At 41.7% G+C, this 17706-nt stretch overlaps 1 protein-coding gene across 1 annotated transcript; it reads right to left on the bottom strand.

Annotated features, from left to right (window-relative positions):
• Nucleotides 1–712: 712 nt before the first annotated feature.
• prl (prolactin) lies at nt 713–3799 on the bottom strand. Its single transcript, NM_001123668.1, is given in 5 exon segments — nt 713–1402; nt 1579–1761; nt 2281–2388; nt 3519–3631; nt 3724–3799. Coding segments are annotated over 5 exon segments (633 nt in total). The 5' UTR covers nt 3764–3799; the 3' UTR covers nt 713–1213.
• Nucleotides 3800–17706: the final 13907 nt, after the last annotated feature.

Genomic DNA, 17706 nt, shown 5'->3' with positions numbered 1-17706 from the left:
CGTCTGGATTAACCTGGTCAGTCTGTCATGGAAAGAGCAGGTGTTCTTAATTGTTTTGTACAGTCAGTGTATATGACTTAGGCCAGTGGATTCACTTAGGCTATACTCGTTTTAATATCATAAGACTGCTACCTCCTATTTAGCTTCAGATAAGTGTTGCCGAGACCAACGATATACCTCTCTATAAAGTTTAGAATGAACATTTTATTGACACATTGAACTCAAGCAACTGAAACTCCTGTGTTTCCAACATATCTCCTGGGGAACACCTCGACCACATGGTGTATCGGCATGCTGTAGAAACCGTCACCGTTGGCACACAGATCATTGAGCTGCTGCACTGACACTTCATAGTCTGACATGTCAACTCGCGCTGGCGCGGTAGGCTGCTTGGCTGTGCTCTGATTTTGCTTCATCCTCTTCTTGACTAGAGCAGAGCTGTCAAATAGGGCGAGCAGGTGTCGGTTTACAGAGCGGCTGGGAGGGGAGTCAGGTTTTCACACGGCTGTTGCATACCTCTCCCTCATATATATATATATATATATATATATATATATAAAAAATCCTCTCTCTCTCATCATATACCTACAGTATGTTACCGTACAGTAATGACAATGTATATGAGGACACACGGCGTGCCCGCAGAAAGTTTGAACCCGGGTTTCACATTTTAAAGTGATCTACAGCTCTGGTTGGACTGCAAGTAATCATGTTTTATAATGCAATAAAGATTTTATTTGGTATTTAGTGAAACAGTACATTGTGTATAGTATAAGGGAAGTTCTATAAGGGACTTGAGAAATTATATTCTAAAGTGTAAATGTTATCATGATGGTCAGCATAGCCCTCTGTATCTACTAAGAATGACTTGGAGGGATGCTTTGTTATCTATATAAATCATTGAATATGATTATTCAATGATTATAAGTGCCAATATTAGGTTGCATATTGTTGATGAAATGCATTACAGAACACAAACAATAAAACCTTAAGTTGTATATTACACTGGTAAAATGGGGTTCAGATGACAGGTTGAATACAATATATAGTCTATGAATAGTCCAAATGTAATGTAGATGGCAGCATTAGTCATGTCACAAAATCAAACTCGACAAACAATCCCCTGAATTCTCCTTCAAATGGCTACCCCATTTTGACTCTGTATCAGTTTGAAAATGGAACAATCCAGAACCAAAATGCCTGCCATTTTCTCCTAACATGTTTCTGGTCGCATTTTGGTAGCCCGGCAACGAAGGACCTTGAGGAAACTGTCAATTTTGTGGGAGTCCCTGCGGAAGCAGGACATGAGGAAGTGGAAGTTGATGAGGCGGGAGGTCTTGTCATTGCCGAGGTCTCCACCCTTGAAGGGGATTGAAGAAATGTACTGGGAGGAGGGGCCCATCTTTAGAGAGAGAAAGAGAGACTTTTTTTTAAAGCAGAAGATCGTGCCAAAAGGTTGTCACCTTGAACACAGTGTTCAATTGTTGAACTCAACCCACTCGTACATATACAGTTTGGTATGCTTCACATAAAAACACACACACACACACACACAGATACACAGCGTCAGTCACCCACCTTGTTGACCATTATGTCCAGTCCATCTCCCAGGCTCTTGGAGTAGTCCTGCAGTTCCCTGATCTTACTGCTGATGTCGCCATTGGAGGGGTGTGGTAGAGTGGGCGCCTCCGAGGAGAGCAGCAGCAGGGGATCGTTCCAGGCCAGGAGGAGGGAGCGAGCCAGGGAGATCAGCTCATTCTCCTGAGGAACACAATGGGTAAAGTCATGAAGGAAAGATGGATCCTGCACACTGTAGAATGCTCCTGCAGTTTTACTGAGTGCAACGCTCCAACACAAAGGTCTTAATCAAGCTTGACGGAGGGGAGTAGGGACTGGGCATTGGGGGTTTAGTCAAGGAAGGCCTTGTGCAGGTTGTTAAATGCTTTTTTAGAACGGAGTGAATACTAACATAAATACACCACAGGGAGGAGACAAACCTAGAGAGAGAGGAGAGGAAGGGTACATCTGAGTTAGGGGGCTTCCTCTCCTTGTCTCCTTTCCTTCATCTCCGCGACTCCACTAATCTAAGACTGCTGGATGCATATTGCTCCCAGCTCTCCAATCCTCTCAGATCTGTGCCTAGGTGCTAGAGGTTGTTGCAGGACAGGTCTGTAGATTGGATCAATGAAGTACTCAAGCAGGCAGATTGGGAAAAGAGAGAAGAGGGAGAGATTATAACTAATAGAGAGATGAGTGAGGAGAGCACAGGGCTTTACTGACCGATACTTTGAGTGCTTGCTCCTTGTCCTTGGGTGTCTGGAGTGAGGAGGTGTGACACATAGACGGGCGTGGCATCATCACTCGTCCCATTGGTGGAAAGTGAGAGTCCTGAGAGAGAGAGAGCGCGAGAGAGGTGGAACAGCACAAAAGTGGTTATAAAGTTACCTCAAGTTGAACATACTCTGACACAATACTCAGAACATAATTTAACGAACAATACATACTTCTTGAACACAAGCAGACCAGGTATACACGCAGATACACATACGCACACAGACCCAAGTACATGTGCATGGTTGTCCATGGTTATTAACCTTCTCACAACTTTCTGGGAATGGTGCAGGATAGTTGTTTGGCTTCTCAGCACATTTAATTAAGGAACTTGACAAAAAAAACATTATTTTCATTACTTTAACAGAACGTTTCCTAAAAGTTCACACATGGTTACATTTAATTTTCATTTTTTAAATGTTCTATCGTTCTTAAACTGTTTTGGCATTGAGAATATTGTCATTGTTCAGAGAACGTTAATTTCAGTTTTTCAGCGTAACGTTTCCTACAGGTTTCCTCATGGATCTATTTAAAATCATGTTCAGGTGTGTTGGCTGTGCGTACTAATTGGCCACACCTGATCTTAATGAGTGCTTGTTTCCTTTAGAAATGGGTTCTGTTTGAATAGACTAAAATGAACAGCTTTGTAGGCATAAAAAAAAGTAATTATCTCCATCCAGGTGGTGCAGTGGACAAATTCTACGGATGCAGGACGGAAGATTATAGCTTTGAACTGCGCTGATGCCTTGTCACATTAAAAAAAAGTTGCATGATGAATGTCAAAGGAAATGCATTTCCATGTGCCCCATCTGTGAATGGAGCTCAAAAAAGTTTACCCCAAAATAATCTGAAAGTGTTATTGAAATATTCAGTGAAAGTTTTAAGGAAGTTATTCAAAATCCTCCAAATAACCTATCATTTTAGTTCTCAGAGCGTTAATAAAACCTCCCAGGAAAACTTTCAAGGAACCAGAGTAAAATGTTCTCAGAACGTCCCTGCAACCTAAAGATAAATGTTCCCAGAAAAGGAAACATTTTCACTTCTGTTCTCAGAACATTTAAAAAGCGTTCAGTTTTACCGGTCAGGAAACGTATGACTTCGTTCCCACAACCAATGTGAAACCAAAAACATACATTCCCACAACTTCCAAGGAACCAAAGGTGCTAGCTGAGAATGTTGTTACTGACCAGGTCCTTGGTGAGGGAAGTGCTGAGTGAGTGAAGCTTGTCTGATCGCTGGGAAGCTCTCTCCATTAGGTCACTAAGGCCAATGGCATGACAGGACACAACTAGACACAGAACTAGAGGTGAGAGAGAGAGAGAGGTTTGACTTTAGTCAACTTGCCTCCATCAAAAACTCACACACGGACTAAACACACACATTTCATCTCACCTGCTAAGTGGAGTTTGGTACCCTGGGATCGGCGAGCCATCTTTCCTTCTTTTCTGTTCTCGCCTTGTCTTCTTAACCTTCCTCTCCTGCTTTTTGGCTGTCGTTCCTTCTCGCCCCCTTATATAATGCCCTTGTCTTTTTCACTTGTGAATGCATACGTCTGGTGACTGTGCATATTGTTCAGAACTAGTTCTCTCCTGATCACTAATGAGAAACATTGTTTTGGGGGGGGTCTGTCCCTTAGGCATGTACTCATCAATACTCATGGTATTTTTTAAGTTGAGATAGTGAGGTGGACAAAAGCTATTGGAAAAAAGAGAGGGGGCCTGGGGGGGGGGGTGATTGAAGGGCAATTAGATTCCATTTAATGACTTTTGGATGGAATCATTGATTCGTCCTACAAGGTGGAATCTACAGTATTTGTGTAACTTGAAGATACAGTACACGATGGAAGTTTAGTTAGTAATCGTTTCTGTCAAAAATTCTGTACAGCCTCTTTAACTGTCATGTGTTACTCCCAGATTTGAGAGAACACCACATCTTGTCTTTTTCCCGTTGTTAGCTGTTTATTTGATAGTGTTGTTAGCGGAGTATTTGATAGTTTTGTTAGCTGATTATTTGATAGTGTTGTTAGCGGAGTATTTGATAGTGTTGTTAGCTGTTTATTTGGTAGTGTTGTTAGCGGAGTATTTGATAGTGTTGTTAGCTGTTTATTTGGTAGTGTTGTTAGCGGAGTATTTGATAGTGTTGTTAGCTGTTTATTTGGTAGTGTTGTTAGCGGAGTATTTGATAGTGTTGTTAGCTGTTTATTTGGTAGTGTTGTTAGCGGAGTATTTGATAGTGTTGTTAGCTGTTTATTTGGTAGTGTTATTAGCGGAGTATTTGATAGTGTTGTTAGCTGTTTATTTGGTAGTGTTGTTAGCGGAGTATTTGATAGTGTTGTTAGCTGTTTATTTAATAGGTTTGTTAGCTGAGTATTTGATAGTGTTGTTAGCTGTTTATTTGGTAGTGTTGTTAGCGGAGTATTTGATAGTGTTGTTAGCTGTTTATTTGGTAGTGTTGTTAGCGGAGTATTTGATAGTGTTGTTAGCTGTTTATTTGATAGTGTTATTAGCGGAGTATTTGATAGTGTTGTTAGCTGTTTATTTGGTAGTGTTGTTAGCTGTTTATTTGATAGTGTTGTTAGCTGTTTATTTGATAGTGTTGTTAGCGGAGTATTTGATAGTGTTGTTAGCTGTTTATTTGGTAGTGTTATTAGCGGAGTATTTGATAGTGTTGTTAGCTGTTTATTTGGTAGTGTTATTAGCGGAGTATTTGATAGTGTTGTTAGTGTTCTGTTGGCTCTTTCTTCCCTTTAGTTTGGCCAGTGTGACCAGTGTTCACGGAACCCTGTAGGTATATTCAGCAGCTAAATGCATTTGCTAAACTCTCTATCTTGTTAAGTTTGTCCATTAGTTGGCCACATCTGATCTTAATGAGAGCCTGTTTCCTTTGAAACAGGGTCTGTGTGAATAGACTAAAATGAACAGCTGAGATCAAAATGAGATCAAAAAACATGGCATGTTTTTCTGGTGGCATAGTGGATTAATTCCATGGATAGAGAGCAAAAGAGCATTGGTTCAAATCTCACTGATGCCATGCCACAATTAAAAAGACAAATGTTTTGCCGAAGCAAATGAATTTACATGTGTCGTATCTGTGGAGTTCAAAACAGTTAAGCCAAATGAAGCTAGCAGTGTTATTAAAAGTCTTATTGAAACATGTTCTCAAAGTTATTTACAGTGCCTTCAGAAAGTATTCATACTCATTGACTTATTGCACATTTTGTAGTGTTACAGTCCCAATTCAAAATGGGTTAAATAAATAAAAAATCTCACCATCTACACACAATACCAGATAATGACAAATTGAAAACATGTTTTTAGAAATTATTTGCAAATGTATTGAAAATGAAATACAGAAATATCAATACATGTTAGAATCACCAAATTTATTGAAAATGAAATTCCGAAATATCAATATCAATACATGTTAGAATCACCACATTTATTGAAAATGAAATACAGAAATATCTATATCAATATCAATACATGTTAGAATCACCTTTGTCAGAAATTACAATTGTGAATTTTTCTGGGTTACTCTCATAAGAGCTTTGCACACCTGGAATGTACAATATTTGTGCATTATTCTTAAAATTCTTAAAATTCTTCAAGCTCTGTCTAGTTGGTCGTTGATCATTGCTAGACAGCTATTTTCAAGTCTTGCCATAGATTTTCAAGCTGATTTAAGCCAAAGTTGTAACTAGGCCACTCAGGAACATTCAATGTTGTCTTGGTAAGCAACTCCAGTGTATATTTGACCTTGTGTTTTAGGTTATTTTCCTGCTGAAAGGTGAATTTGTCTGTTGGATAGAAAACTGAACCAGGTATTCCTCTAGGATTATGCATGTGCTTAGCTCTATTCCATAAAATGTTATCCTAAAAAACTCCCTAGTCTTTACCGATGACAAGCATACCCATAACAAGATGCAGCCACCACCATGTTTAAAAAAATGAAGAGTGGTACTCAGTGATGTGTTGTGTTGGATTTGCCCCAAACAAAATATGAATTTCTTTGCCAAATTCTTTGCAGTTTTACTTTAGTGCCTTATTGCAAACAGGATCCATGTTTTGGAATATCACCATTGGCCTCACAGTGAAATACCTGAGCGGTTTCCTTCCTCTCCGACAGCTGAGTTAGGAAGGATGCCTGTATCTTTGTAGTGAGGGGTGTATTGATATACCATCCAAAGTATAATAGAAATAAAATAAATGAATAATAAATAACTTCACCATGCTCAAAGGGATATTCAATGTTTGCTTTTTTTTAATCTACCAATTATGTGCCCTTCTTTGCGAGGCATTGGAAAACCTCCCTGGTCTTCGTGGTAGAATCTGTTTTCAAAATACGCTGCTCAACTGAGGGACCTTATCTGTATGTGGGGGGTACAGAGATGAGGTAGTCATTCAAAAATCATGTTAAACACTATTATTGCACACAGTGAGTCCATGCAACCTCTTGTGTGACTTGTTAGTTAAGAAAATCTTTACCCCTGAACTTATTTAGGCTTGCAATAACAAAGGGGTTTAATACGTATTGACTCAAAACATTTCAGCTTTTCATGTTTAATTAATTTGACTTTATGGGGAACTGTGTATAGATCAGTGACATAAAATCTCATTTTAATCCAGTTTAAATTCAGGCTGTAACACAACATGTGGAAAAAGTCAAGGGCTGTGAATATTTTCTGAAGACACTGTATTTACCTTAAAATAACCTATATTTTCCGTTTTGAGAACGTTAAACGCCCACCACCATTAGAAATCCACATTTTTGAGCTGAAAGACGATGGCCAAAGCTTCCCCATGGTGTTGCACAACTATGTAAGTCAATAAGTCATCGTTTTAGTCAAAGTATGAAATATTTGGGCTTGACGTGCCAAATCTGAATGTGTGACTTCAGGTGTTTCCGTGAGTCTTTTCCTATAAGATGACGTGCAAATTATTTTCAGCCTACGTTTAGTTTCAGGGCATTTTTTATTAAATTTTTAATTACATTTAAAAATAAATATATATATATATATATTACATTTTTGTCTAGAATTTTCATCCCAATCACTCATTGACATCAATACATTATCTTCAATACATGATCTACATATGGCTGGGGTGGTATAGAGGTTAGGGCTGCCGCTGTCAGTGCACCGATATACTGTGTCGCAGTGGGCTCGAAACCAGCCCAATGGCACAAATTCTATTTCTCTTTTCCATATAAAGAAAAAATATGTCAGAAAGTGCCCAAATGCATGGACTGTGCTTGAGTTGTTCAGGACTGTTACACCTTGTTGAGCCAGCAGAGGCTGCTCTTCTCTCCAGACAGAGAGAGACCCCAGGCTAGAATTCATGTGTTTGGTATTAGGCCCACACTTCACTGAAGTGCTCCTGTGTCCTCAAGAAATGGTCTCTGGTCTCCCTGGGTAACCATAAAACTGCCATTATTGGGGGAAATAAATGAGAACTCATAGAAAGCCATCAAGCCAGAGCACTGCTCCTTATGAATCTAGAGCATTGTGTGTGTTTTGCATGAGAATGAATGTATGCTTGCTAAGTATGCTTATGTGTGCTATCTATGATAGTGTGTGAATAAAGGTATATAGCTTTATTTTATGTGTGTGCCCTGTAGAAGCATGTAACTTTGTTCCGTGTGTGTGTGTGTGTGTGTGTGTGTGTGTGTGTGTGTGTGTGTGTGTGTGTGTGTGTGTGCGCGCGCAGGCGTCTATATGGTGTGTATCTACATGGTGCATGCGTGGAGAGTAGACTATTCAGTGTATCATTCACAAGTTGCTCTCCAGCCCTGTGGGTGGTGTTTATGGGATAAACACAAGGTCCTATATATGGGTTTTCAGTACACAAAGACAACATGTGTGGAACAACTGGTCTCACCGCATGGACGTTCACCATATAGATTACCCATGTGCCTCTGCTGCTGGCTGACACCCTCCCCCTACGTCCTCCTTTCACTGTGGCTGTTTCTTATCACACACACACACACACACACACACACACACACACACACACACACACACACACACACACACACACACAGGAACACTAACACACATACACACACGACACACACACACATGAAACACTCCTCCTCTCCCTCCTAGTATGACCTATACATCTGATTTTAATTGTAATTTCCTTCCCTTTAGAGGTGCCCCTGGAGTTAAGCAACTCCCACTGGCTCTCTCTCCTTACCAACCCTTTCCTTACCAACCCCGACTTGAACACAAAACTACTCCCAAACTTGTTTTCTCTCTTTCTCCTCAACAAACATTTCCTTACCAACTGCTGTAACACAAAATACAAAACTTCTCCAAATCTCTCTCTCTTGTCTTTTTCTCTCAAAATGTTCCACTGCTTACTGTTACTAAAACAATAATTGTAGGTGTGGCTGTATTTGTGTTGTGCTGGCTTGATGTGGAGTAGAGGAATGGGGGATGTGGCTTCAGGCCAGGGGTGTGGCTATGGGTGATAGACTCAGGTAGATGTGATCTCTGTTGGAGCCTGAAGAAGAGTTGGCCTACCTGATCTTATGCAAACCAGTGATGAAACCACAAATATGAGGAAAATGAGAGGGAGAGAGGGAGAGGGGGGGAGAGAGAACCTGAAAAACCATCTGAAACACTCCTCCCCTGCCATGACGAAACAGTTCTTTGTCATGTCCTGCCCATGTGGAATCTAACCATGGGGCCTCTCTCTCGTCATCCTTTTCTCTCTCTCTCTTGTTCTCTCTCTCCCTCCTTCTTTCTCAAAGAGTTGGCTTTACTGTGCTTTTTTTCTTCTCCCTTGCTCATTCACTCACTCACCTAAAATGGTTGGCAGAGCCTCTATCTCTCTCTGTGCATATTATATCTCTCTTTGTCCTTTTCCCTCCTCTGCTCTCTCCCTCTCTTTCTAAAAGGGGTTGTTGCAGCTTCTCTCAAGCGGCTTTATTGGCATGGGAAACATATGTTAACATTGCCAAAGCAAGTGAAGTAGATCATATACAAAAGGGAAATAAACAATACAAATGAACAGTAAACATTACACTCACAGAAGTTCCAAAAGAATAAAGACATGACAAATGTCATATTATGTATATATACAGTGTTGTAACGATGTGCAAATGGTTAAAGTACAAAGGGGAATATAAATAAACATAAATATGGGTTGTTTTTACAATGGTGTTCGTTCTTCATTGGTTGGCCTTTTCTTGTGGCAACAGGTCACAAATCTTGCTGCTGTGATGGCACACTGTGGATATGGGTTCATCAAAATTGGGTTTGTTTTCGAATTCTTTGTGGATCTGTGTAATCTGAGGGAAATATGTCTCTCTAATATGGTCATACATTTGGCAGGCGGTTAGGAAGTGCAGCTCAGTTTCCACCTCATTTTGTGGTCAGTGTGCACATAGCCTGTCTTCTCTTGAGAGCCAGGTCTGCCTACAGCAGTCTTTCTCAATAGCAAGGCTATGCTCACTGAGTCTGTACATAGTAAAAGCTTTCCTTAAGTTTGGGTCAGTCACAGTGGTCAGGTATTCTGCCTCTGTGTAATCTCTGTTTAGGGCCAAATAGCATTCTAGTTTGCTCTGTTTTTTGTTAATTCTTTCCAATGTGTCAAGTAATTATCTTTTTTTTCCCCTCATGATTTGGTTGGGTCAAATTGTGTTGCTGTCCTGGGGCTCTGTGGGATTTGTTTGTGTTTGTGAACAGGGCCCCAGGACCAGCTTGCTTAGGGGACTTCTCCAGGTTCATCTCTCTGTAGGTGATGGGTTTGTTATGGAAGGTTTGGGAAATCACTTCCTTTTAGGTGGTTGTAATTGAACGTCTCTTTTCTGGATTTTGATAATTAGCGGGTATCGGCCTACTTCTGCTCTGCATGCAATATTTGGTGTTTTACGTTATACACAGAGGATATTTTTGCAGAATTCTGCATGCAGAGTCTCAATTTGGTGTTTGCCCCATTTTGTGAATTCTCTCTCTCCAGTGAAAGGGGTTGGTTCTACTAAGTTTTTGTAAAGGAAATTCCACTACCTCCCTCCAGGGCCTCTATGGCACCCTATACGTTACTGTAGTGCACACACGCGCACACACAGACACACAAACCCAAACACACAGACCCAAATGCAACACACCCCCTCTGTCCATATGAGCACATTCACTAGCACTTTAGGAAACCTTCGAAAGTGTTTGGAGGCTTCCGCATAGCAATTCCTGAATACACTTGCTGTCACACGAGACTATGATCAGACATCTGCACTGATCGGTAGGATTTAATACTTTATACTGGGATTAAAGCTGTTCTGCGGTCAGTTTTGGCACGATGGATACTTTTATTGTGTGCCACAATGATCTCTTTGTCTCTGGCCTATATAATGTTCTTGCTATGTTGCTCATTGTGACAAGCAGAAGGCTTTGGATGTACAGAGGAAGAACAGCTAATGCCTACAGATGTAAAAGAAAAGATGCCCTGGGCATACGCTTTAACAGCCATGCACTAACTTCGACCAAGTTTTTGTATGTTTTGTAAAAACGTAGGCTTCAAAGTGTTCTCATTGATTCAAACATAGGCTATGTACATGTAACTCTCATGTCAAGAGGGTCTGACAGGTGCACTGCTGCTGTGTGTAGTGTAAGCCTACTGCTTTTTTGTACATTTGTGTTCCTGTTCCAGGTATGCATTGAACTGAAGTCCCTGTTCATTCCGGTCAAATCCAGTCCCACTGCAGTACAAGGTAATTGGGTGGCGTTTTAATGGTAATTTAATTAGAACTCGAGTTGAGCCTCTCGTGGTGAATATGAATCTATAGGAGCTATTAATGGACATGCAGAGGCTTATCTAGGAGGGAAGTGGGTTGGGTGAAGGGGGGCGTCGGCAAAGATGGTGTAAGAACATCGGTGGGCGATCTCACCACGGATGTTAGGTTCTCTCGTCAGTATCCCCATTTTTTGTTGTTGTTGAGTGCAACGTCACTTGTTGGGTGTTTGGACGTTAAATGTCCATGCTTTCTTATATGGCATTATGCAAAGTACGGAACATGGTATAGTAATAGGCCTATGGCTCTATGCTGTGTCCAAAAGACTACGTTTACCAGACTCGAGTCATAGACCCCTTGTAATTAGTGACGGGCATTCCGGCTCTTTCCAGTGAGCTGGCTCGTTCGACTCAGATCACCAAAAATAGTTATTTTGGCTCCTAAACGGCTCTTTAAAAAAAAGATATGTTTTCTATTTTTTCAAGTCCAACAGTTTGTGATAGTTTGACTATGATTGGTGTTAAAACAATTATAATTAAATTATTAGATGAAATCATACTCTACCTTAACCACAATGTATTTAAAAATGCATTGGTTTGTTATGAAAAAGAATGCTATTAAACATTTGCATTTAAAGTATAACTTTTTGAATGTATATAAACAAAGTGCATATAAATGTAACAATTCGAAACAAATACAATCTGAACAGCATAACAATAGAATATTGCACCATAGTAGAGGATGCCTGGTTATTCTTTAAAAGTGCTTTCTTCACCATCTTAAATAAGCATGCTCCATTTAAAAAATGTAGAAGCAGGAACAGATATAGCCCTTGGTTCACTCCAGACCTGACTGCCCTTGACCAGCACAAAAACATCCTGTGGCGTACTGCATTAGCATCGAATAGCTCCCGCAATATGCAACTTTTCAGGGAAGTTAGGAACATATATACACAGGCAGTTAGGACAGCAAAGGCTGACTTTTTCAAACAGAAATTTGCATCCTGTAGCACAAACTCCAAAAAGTCCTGGGACACTGTAAAGTCCATGGGGAATATGAACACCTCCTCCCAGCTGCCCACTGCACTGAGGCTAGGAAACACTGTCAACACCGATAAATCCACGATAATTGAGAATTTCAATAAGCATTTTTCTACGGCTGGCCATGCTTTCCACCTGGCTACCCCTACCCCGGTCAACAGCCCTGCAACCCCCACAGCAACTTGCCCAAGCCTCCCCCATTTCTCCTTCACCCAAATCCATATAGCTGATGTTCTGAAAGAGCTGCAAAATCTGGACCCCTACAAATCAGCAGGGCTAGACAATCTGGACCCTCTCATTCTAAAATTATCTGACGAAATTGTTGCAACCCCTATTACTAGCCTGTTCAACCTCTCTTTCGTATCGTCTGAGATCCCCAAAGATTGGAAAGCTGCTGCAGTCATCCCCCTCTTCAAAGGGAGACACTCTAGACCCAAACTGCTACAGACCTATATCTATCCTACTCTGCCTTTCTAAAGTCTTCGAAAGCCAAGTTAATAAACAGATCACCGACCATTTCGAATCTCACCGAACCTTCTCCGCTATGCAATCTGGTTTCAGAGCTGGTCATGGATGCACCTCAGCCACGCTCAAGGTCCTAAACAATTTCATAACCGCCATCGATAAGAGAGAATACTGCGCAGCTGTATTCATCGACCTGGCCAAGGCTTCCGACTCTGTCAATCACCACATCCTCATCGGCAGACTCAACAGCCTTGGTTTCTCAAATGACTGCCTCACCTGGTTCACCAACTACTTCTCAGACAGAGTTCAGTGTGTCAAATCGGAGGGCCTGTTGTCCGGACCTCTGCCAGTCTCTATGGGGGTGCCACAGGGTTCAATTCTCAGGCCGACTCTTTTCTCTGTATACATCAATTATGTCGCTCTTGCTGCTGGTGATTCTCTGATCCACCTCTACGCAGACAACACCATTCTGTATACATCTGGCCCCTCTTTGGACACTGTGTTAACTAACCTCCAGACAAGCTTCAATGCCATACAGCTCTCCTTCCGTGGCCTCCAACTGCTCTTAAATGCAAGTAAAACTAAATGCATGCTCTTCAACCAATCACTGCCCGTCCGCCCAGCATCACTATTGACGGTTCTGACTTAGAATATGTGGACAACTACAAATACCTAGGTGTCTGGATAGACTGTAAACTTTCCTTCCAGACTCACATTAGGCATCTCCAATCCAAAATTAAATCTAGAATCGGCTTCCTATTTCGCAACAAAGCATCCTTCACTCATGCTGCCAAACATACCCTCGTAAAACTGACTATCCTACCGATCCTTGACTTCGGCGATGTCATTTACAAAATAACCTCCAACACTCTACTCAGCAAATTGGATGCAGTCCATCACAGTGCCATCTGTTTTGTCACCAAAGTCCCATATACTACCCACCACTGCGACCTGTATGCTCTCGTTGGCTGGCCCTCGCTCCATATTTGTCTCCAAACCCACTGGCTCCAGGTCAACTATAAGTCTTTGCTAGGTAAAGCCCTGCCGTATCTCAGGTCACTGGTCACCATAGCAGCACCTACACGTAGCACGCGTTCCAGCAGGTATATTTCACTGGTCACCCCCAAAGCCAATTCCTCCTTTGGCTGCCTTTCCTTCCAGTTCTCTGCTGCCAATGACTGGAACGAACTGCAAAAATCACTGAAACTGGAGACTCATATCTCCCTCACTAACTTTAAGCACCAGCTGTCAGAGCAGCTCACAGATCACTGCACCTGTACATAGCCCATCCAACTACCTCATCCCCATACTGTTATTTATTTCATTTATTTTGCTCCTCTGCACCCCAGTATCTCTACTTGCACACTCATCTTCGGCACATCTATCACTCCAGTGATTAATTGCTATATTGTAATTATTTCGCCACTATGGCCTATATATTGCCTTACCTCCCTTATCCTACCTCATTTGCACACACTGTATATATACTTTTTATATTGTATTATTGACTGTATGTTTGTTTATTCCATGTGTAACTCTGTGTTGTTGTTTGTGTCACACTGCTTTGCTTTATCTTGGCCAGGTCGCAGTTGTAAAGGAGAACTTGTTCTCAACTAGCCTACCTGGTTAAATAAAGGTGAAATAAAATAAAATAAAACATTAAAGAAAAATAAATAATGTGCAAAACTGCAGCATCCCACTTAAAACATTAAACTGGTCCCTCTTTTCTCTCTCTTCTTTATTGTCATGTTATAACCAGCAGCACACAGCAATGCTGACCATATTCTGCTTTCATGAGAGATTTGCGTTCAGAAATGCAAGCTGCCTCACTTTTGAGGGGCTGATGCGTTTTCTTCTCTCAGTAATTATTTGTCCCGTTTTTGAGAAGACCTTCTCAGAAGGAACGGATGCGGCCACTATGCAGAGAGATGCAGAGATGATGGCATCCTTTGACTCAAGAAACTGCTTCAACATTTAAATGTTGAATTCCACCTTGTAGTGCAGTCTTCTTTAGGCCTCAGCTCAGGCATCCCCATCTGGCGTTGTGTAGACTTTAGTTTTTCAGCACCTATTGTGCCCCTGGGGAAGTATTCCACAGCTGCTTTCACTTTGTCCACAGTGGGCTTCATCACCTTCAGAGCATCTCTTACAATCAGGTTGATTGTGTGGGCAAGACATGGATGATGGGCCCATTTGAACATTTTCATGGCTTTGGTTATATTAGCTGCATTGTCGCTTACACAACAGACCACTTTTCCATCTACTTGCCATTCTCTGGCCACTCAACAGTTCCTCTGCCAAGTTCTCTGAGGTGTGTCTGTCGCTGAACTCAAAGCAGTCCAGAAGACAGCTAGACATCGAAAAATCTTCAATGAAGTGACATGTAACCGACATGTAAGAAGTGGTTACCCTTGATGTCCAGCAGTCAGTGGTAAGGCAAACTGCAGTAGCTTTCAGGACTCTTTCCCGCACTGAAGCCTGTGTGCTCTCGTACAGTTGGGGAATAAGTGATTTTGAAAGGGTTTTATACATTGGATTTAGACTATTGCTATAATTTCTAAAACCTCTGTCCTCCACGATCGAAAATGGCTGGAAATCGGTGGCAATCATTTTAGCCAATGCAATATCAATTTGGCCTTGTTTTGCTACAGACATAGACTTTGGTATAAACTGGTCCATAGAAGACTGTGTTGCTGTGGGTCTCGGAGTAGGCCTACTTGACTGAGTGGATACATCTCCATGTGTGGAGGTGCAGGCTCCACCACTATCACTAGCAGGCCCACTAGTTTCTCGAAGCTCCGCTACAGTTAGCTTCACAGTTGGGTGCACAGTTCACATATGCCGGTGTAGGTTGTGCGTAGAACCGGCTTTATATGAGAATGTGTTTTGGAAAATTCTACACTGTGCTCTAACATTGTCTACATTATTAAAATGCATCCAAATGCTACTCTGCTTTCCCTCATTTTCCAGCTGTTGTTTTCACAGCTGTCCTTCCTCTCTGTCCTCGGCTGCTAAGTGTGTGACTGTGAGTGAGTTGGCTCGGCCCTCCCTCACGCATCTTTGGTTCATTGGTTGACACTGCGTGTCTGATTGACAGGAACAACAGGTGAGGCTGTTAGTCTGAGCAGACAGTCAGAATGAATGTGTGTGCGCTTGAGCATTTAGGCCTATATTATTTTATTTCTTTTTTCATTCTTTGAATTAGTTCATTCTATTCATTTAAATATTTTGATTATTCATAATTTTTTGTAATCTTTTTATAAATAGATATGGCTCTTCTGATATGCGAGCCGGCTCCCAGCGTTCACCTACAAGAGCCGGCTCCCAGCGTTCACCTACAAGAGCCGGCTCCCAGCGTTCACCTACAAGAGCCGGCTCCCAGCGTTCACCTACAAGAGCCGGCTCCCAGCGTTCACCTACAAGAGCCGGCTCCCAACGTTCACCTACAAGAGCCGGCTCCCAACGTTCACCTACAAGAACCGGCTCTTAGAGCTGACTCATTCGCGAACGACCCATCACTACTTGTAATTGGTTGCTGGTGTGTTGGGGGGATGCAAGGGTCTCGATCGGGTAGCCTATAAAGCATAGCCGATAGCGTTTGTTGATACTGACTACAGGGGGATCAGGTAAGACATCCTGGATGAAGGGTTGGGAAATGTTTGCGGTTTGACCTGTTTTACTGAAATATGCACAAGTAGGCCCTAGACTTGAGATTTATTCGCCATTCCTCTTTTTTGAGTCGCGAATATTTCGGTAAAAAAAAAAAAAACTGTTAAATCGACTGTTTGCAAAAGGGTTACCTGTGCTCCATGTGCCACATTCCTGTGTATAGGCTTTTGGGTTACCTGTGCTCCATGTGCCACATTCCTGTGTATAGGCTTTTGGGTTACCTGTGCTCCATGTGCCACATTCCTGTGTATAGGCTTTTGGGTTACCTGTGCTCCATGTGCCACATTCCTGTGTTTAGGGTTTTGGGTTACCTGTGCTCCATGTGCCACATTCCTGTGATTAGGCTTTTGGGTTACCTGTGCTCCATGTGCCACATTCCTGTGTTTAGGCTTTTGGGTTACCTGTGCTCCATATGCCACATTCATGTGTTTAGGCATTTAGTTTATGTGACTGGTCTCAATGACAACTGCCAAAATGCAAATGCTTGACAGTAAATGTATTAAATATGCGTTTCGAATTGTGTAGTAGCCTACATAGAGTCAATGCTATTAGCCTGTGTATTTTTAAAACGATTGTGGTTTTTGCTTAGCAGAATGTGCACACCCCGTGCAATAATGGTATTTCTAGCTGTATGTCCTCCTTGGAGTGTAGCATTTAAGTAGTGTGTTTGAATTAATTGCCACAGTTTTTTTTATGAACAATTAAAAAATATATATTAAGGGTTTCACAACCACAAGGAAAAGTGACATGACAAATACAGAGTAATATAACACCAAAGAATGACAGTTTTATGAAAGTTTACTATGGAGTTTGAACACGAACTGAAATTAATTTCCGTAGTCTCCCCGTACATGTGTAGTCTACTTTGATATAGGCTACTCATCTGGATTTATTGCGCAACCTTGCCCAGGCTCGGCTAATATTAGATGTGTTCGTAACATGGTCGGGGAGATAATGGTTTGGTTACTTAATGTTCTATAAACACGTTTATGGTTACTGAACATTGGCTATCAAACTATGGCACTGACTTCTGCCGGTAGCCTTTTGAAGATAACAACTTGTATGACGGTTGTATGTCCGTGCCCTTGAGAATCCTATAGATCTGTTCATGCAAGGGCGCGAATTGGGCCTCACTGACACTGCCGCCTTTGCCGAGGAAATGGGAGCGTTCGAGCTTAGCTATAGGCTAATTGTATGAGTCGTGCTTTGCTTACCAACTGATGTATGCGTTATCCATCATTATTTGGGGTGACCTTTTCAGGCATTACTACAGTGGGTGCGTCATTTCTATAACAGGCCAGTAGGTGGCACTCGTCCATGGGGCGTGCAGGGATCCTTTCGCTTTGATGGATTTAGATTACTTTCCTTCTGCTGCGCTCAGCGCTCCATATTCGTGTGCGCGCACGGGCCCCAAAACGTGCGCATCTGTGGCGAAGTGCGCACAAAAATATCATTTTTGCTTTGTCCG

The sequence above is a fragment of the Salmo salar genome, chromosome ssa03 (genome assembly GCF_905237065.1).
Source record: "Salmo salar chromosome ssa03, Ssal_v3.1, whole genome shotgun sequence".
Classification (NCBI taxonomy): domain Eukaryota; kingdom Metazoa; phylum Chordata; class Actinopteri; order Salmoniformes; family Salmonidae; genus Salmo; species Salmo salar.
This window is presented reverse-complemented; position numbering and strand designations above follow the sequence as displayed.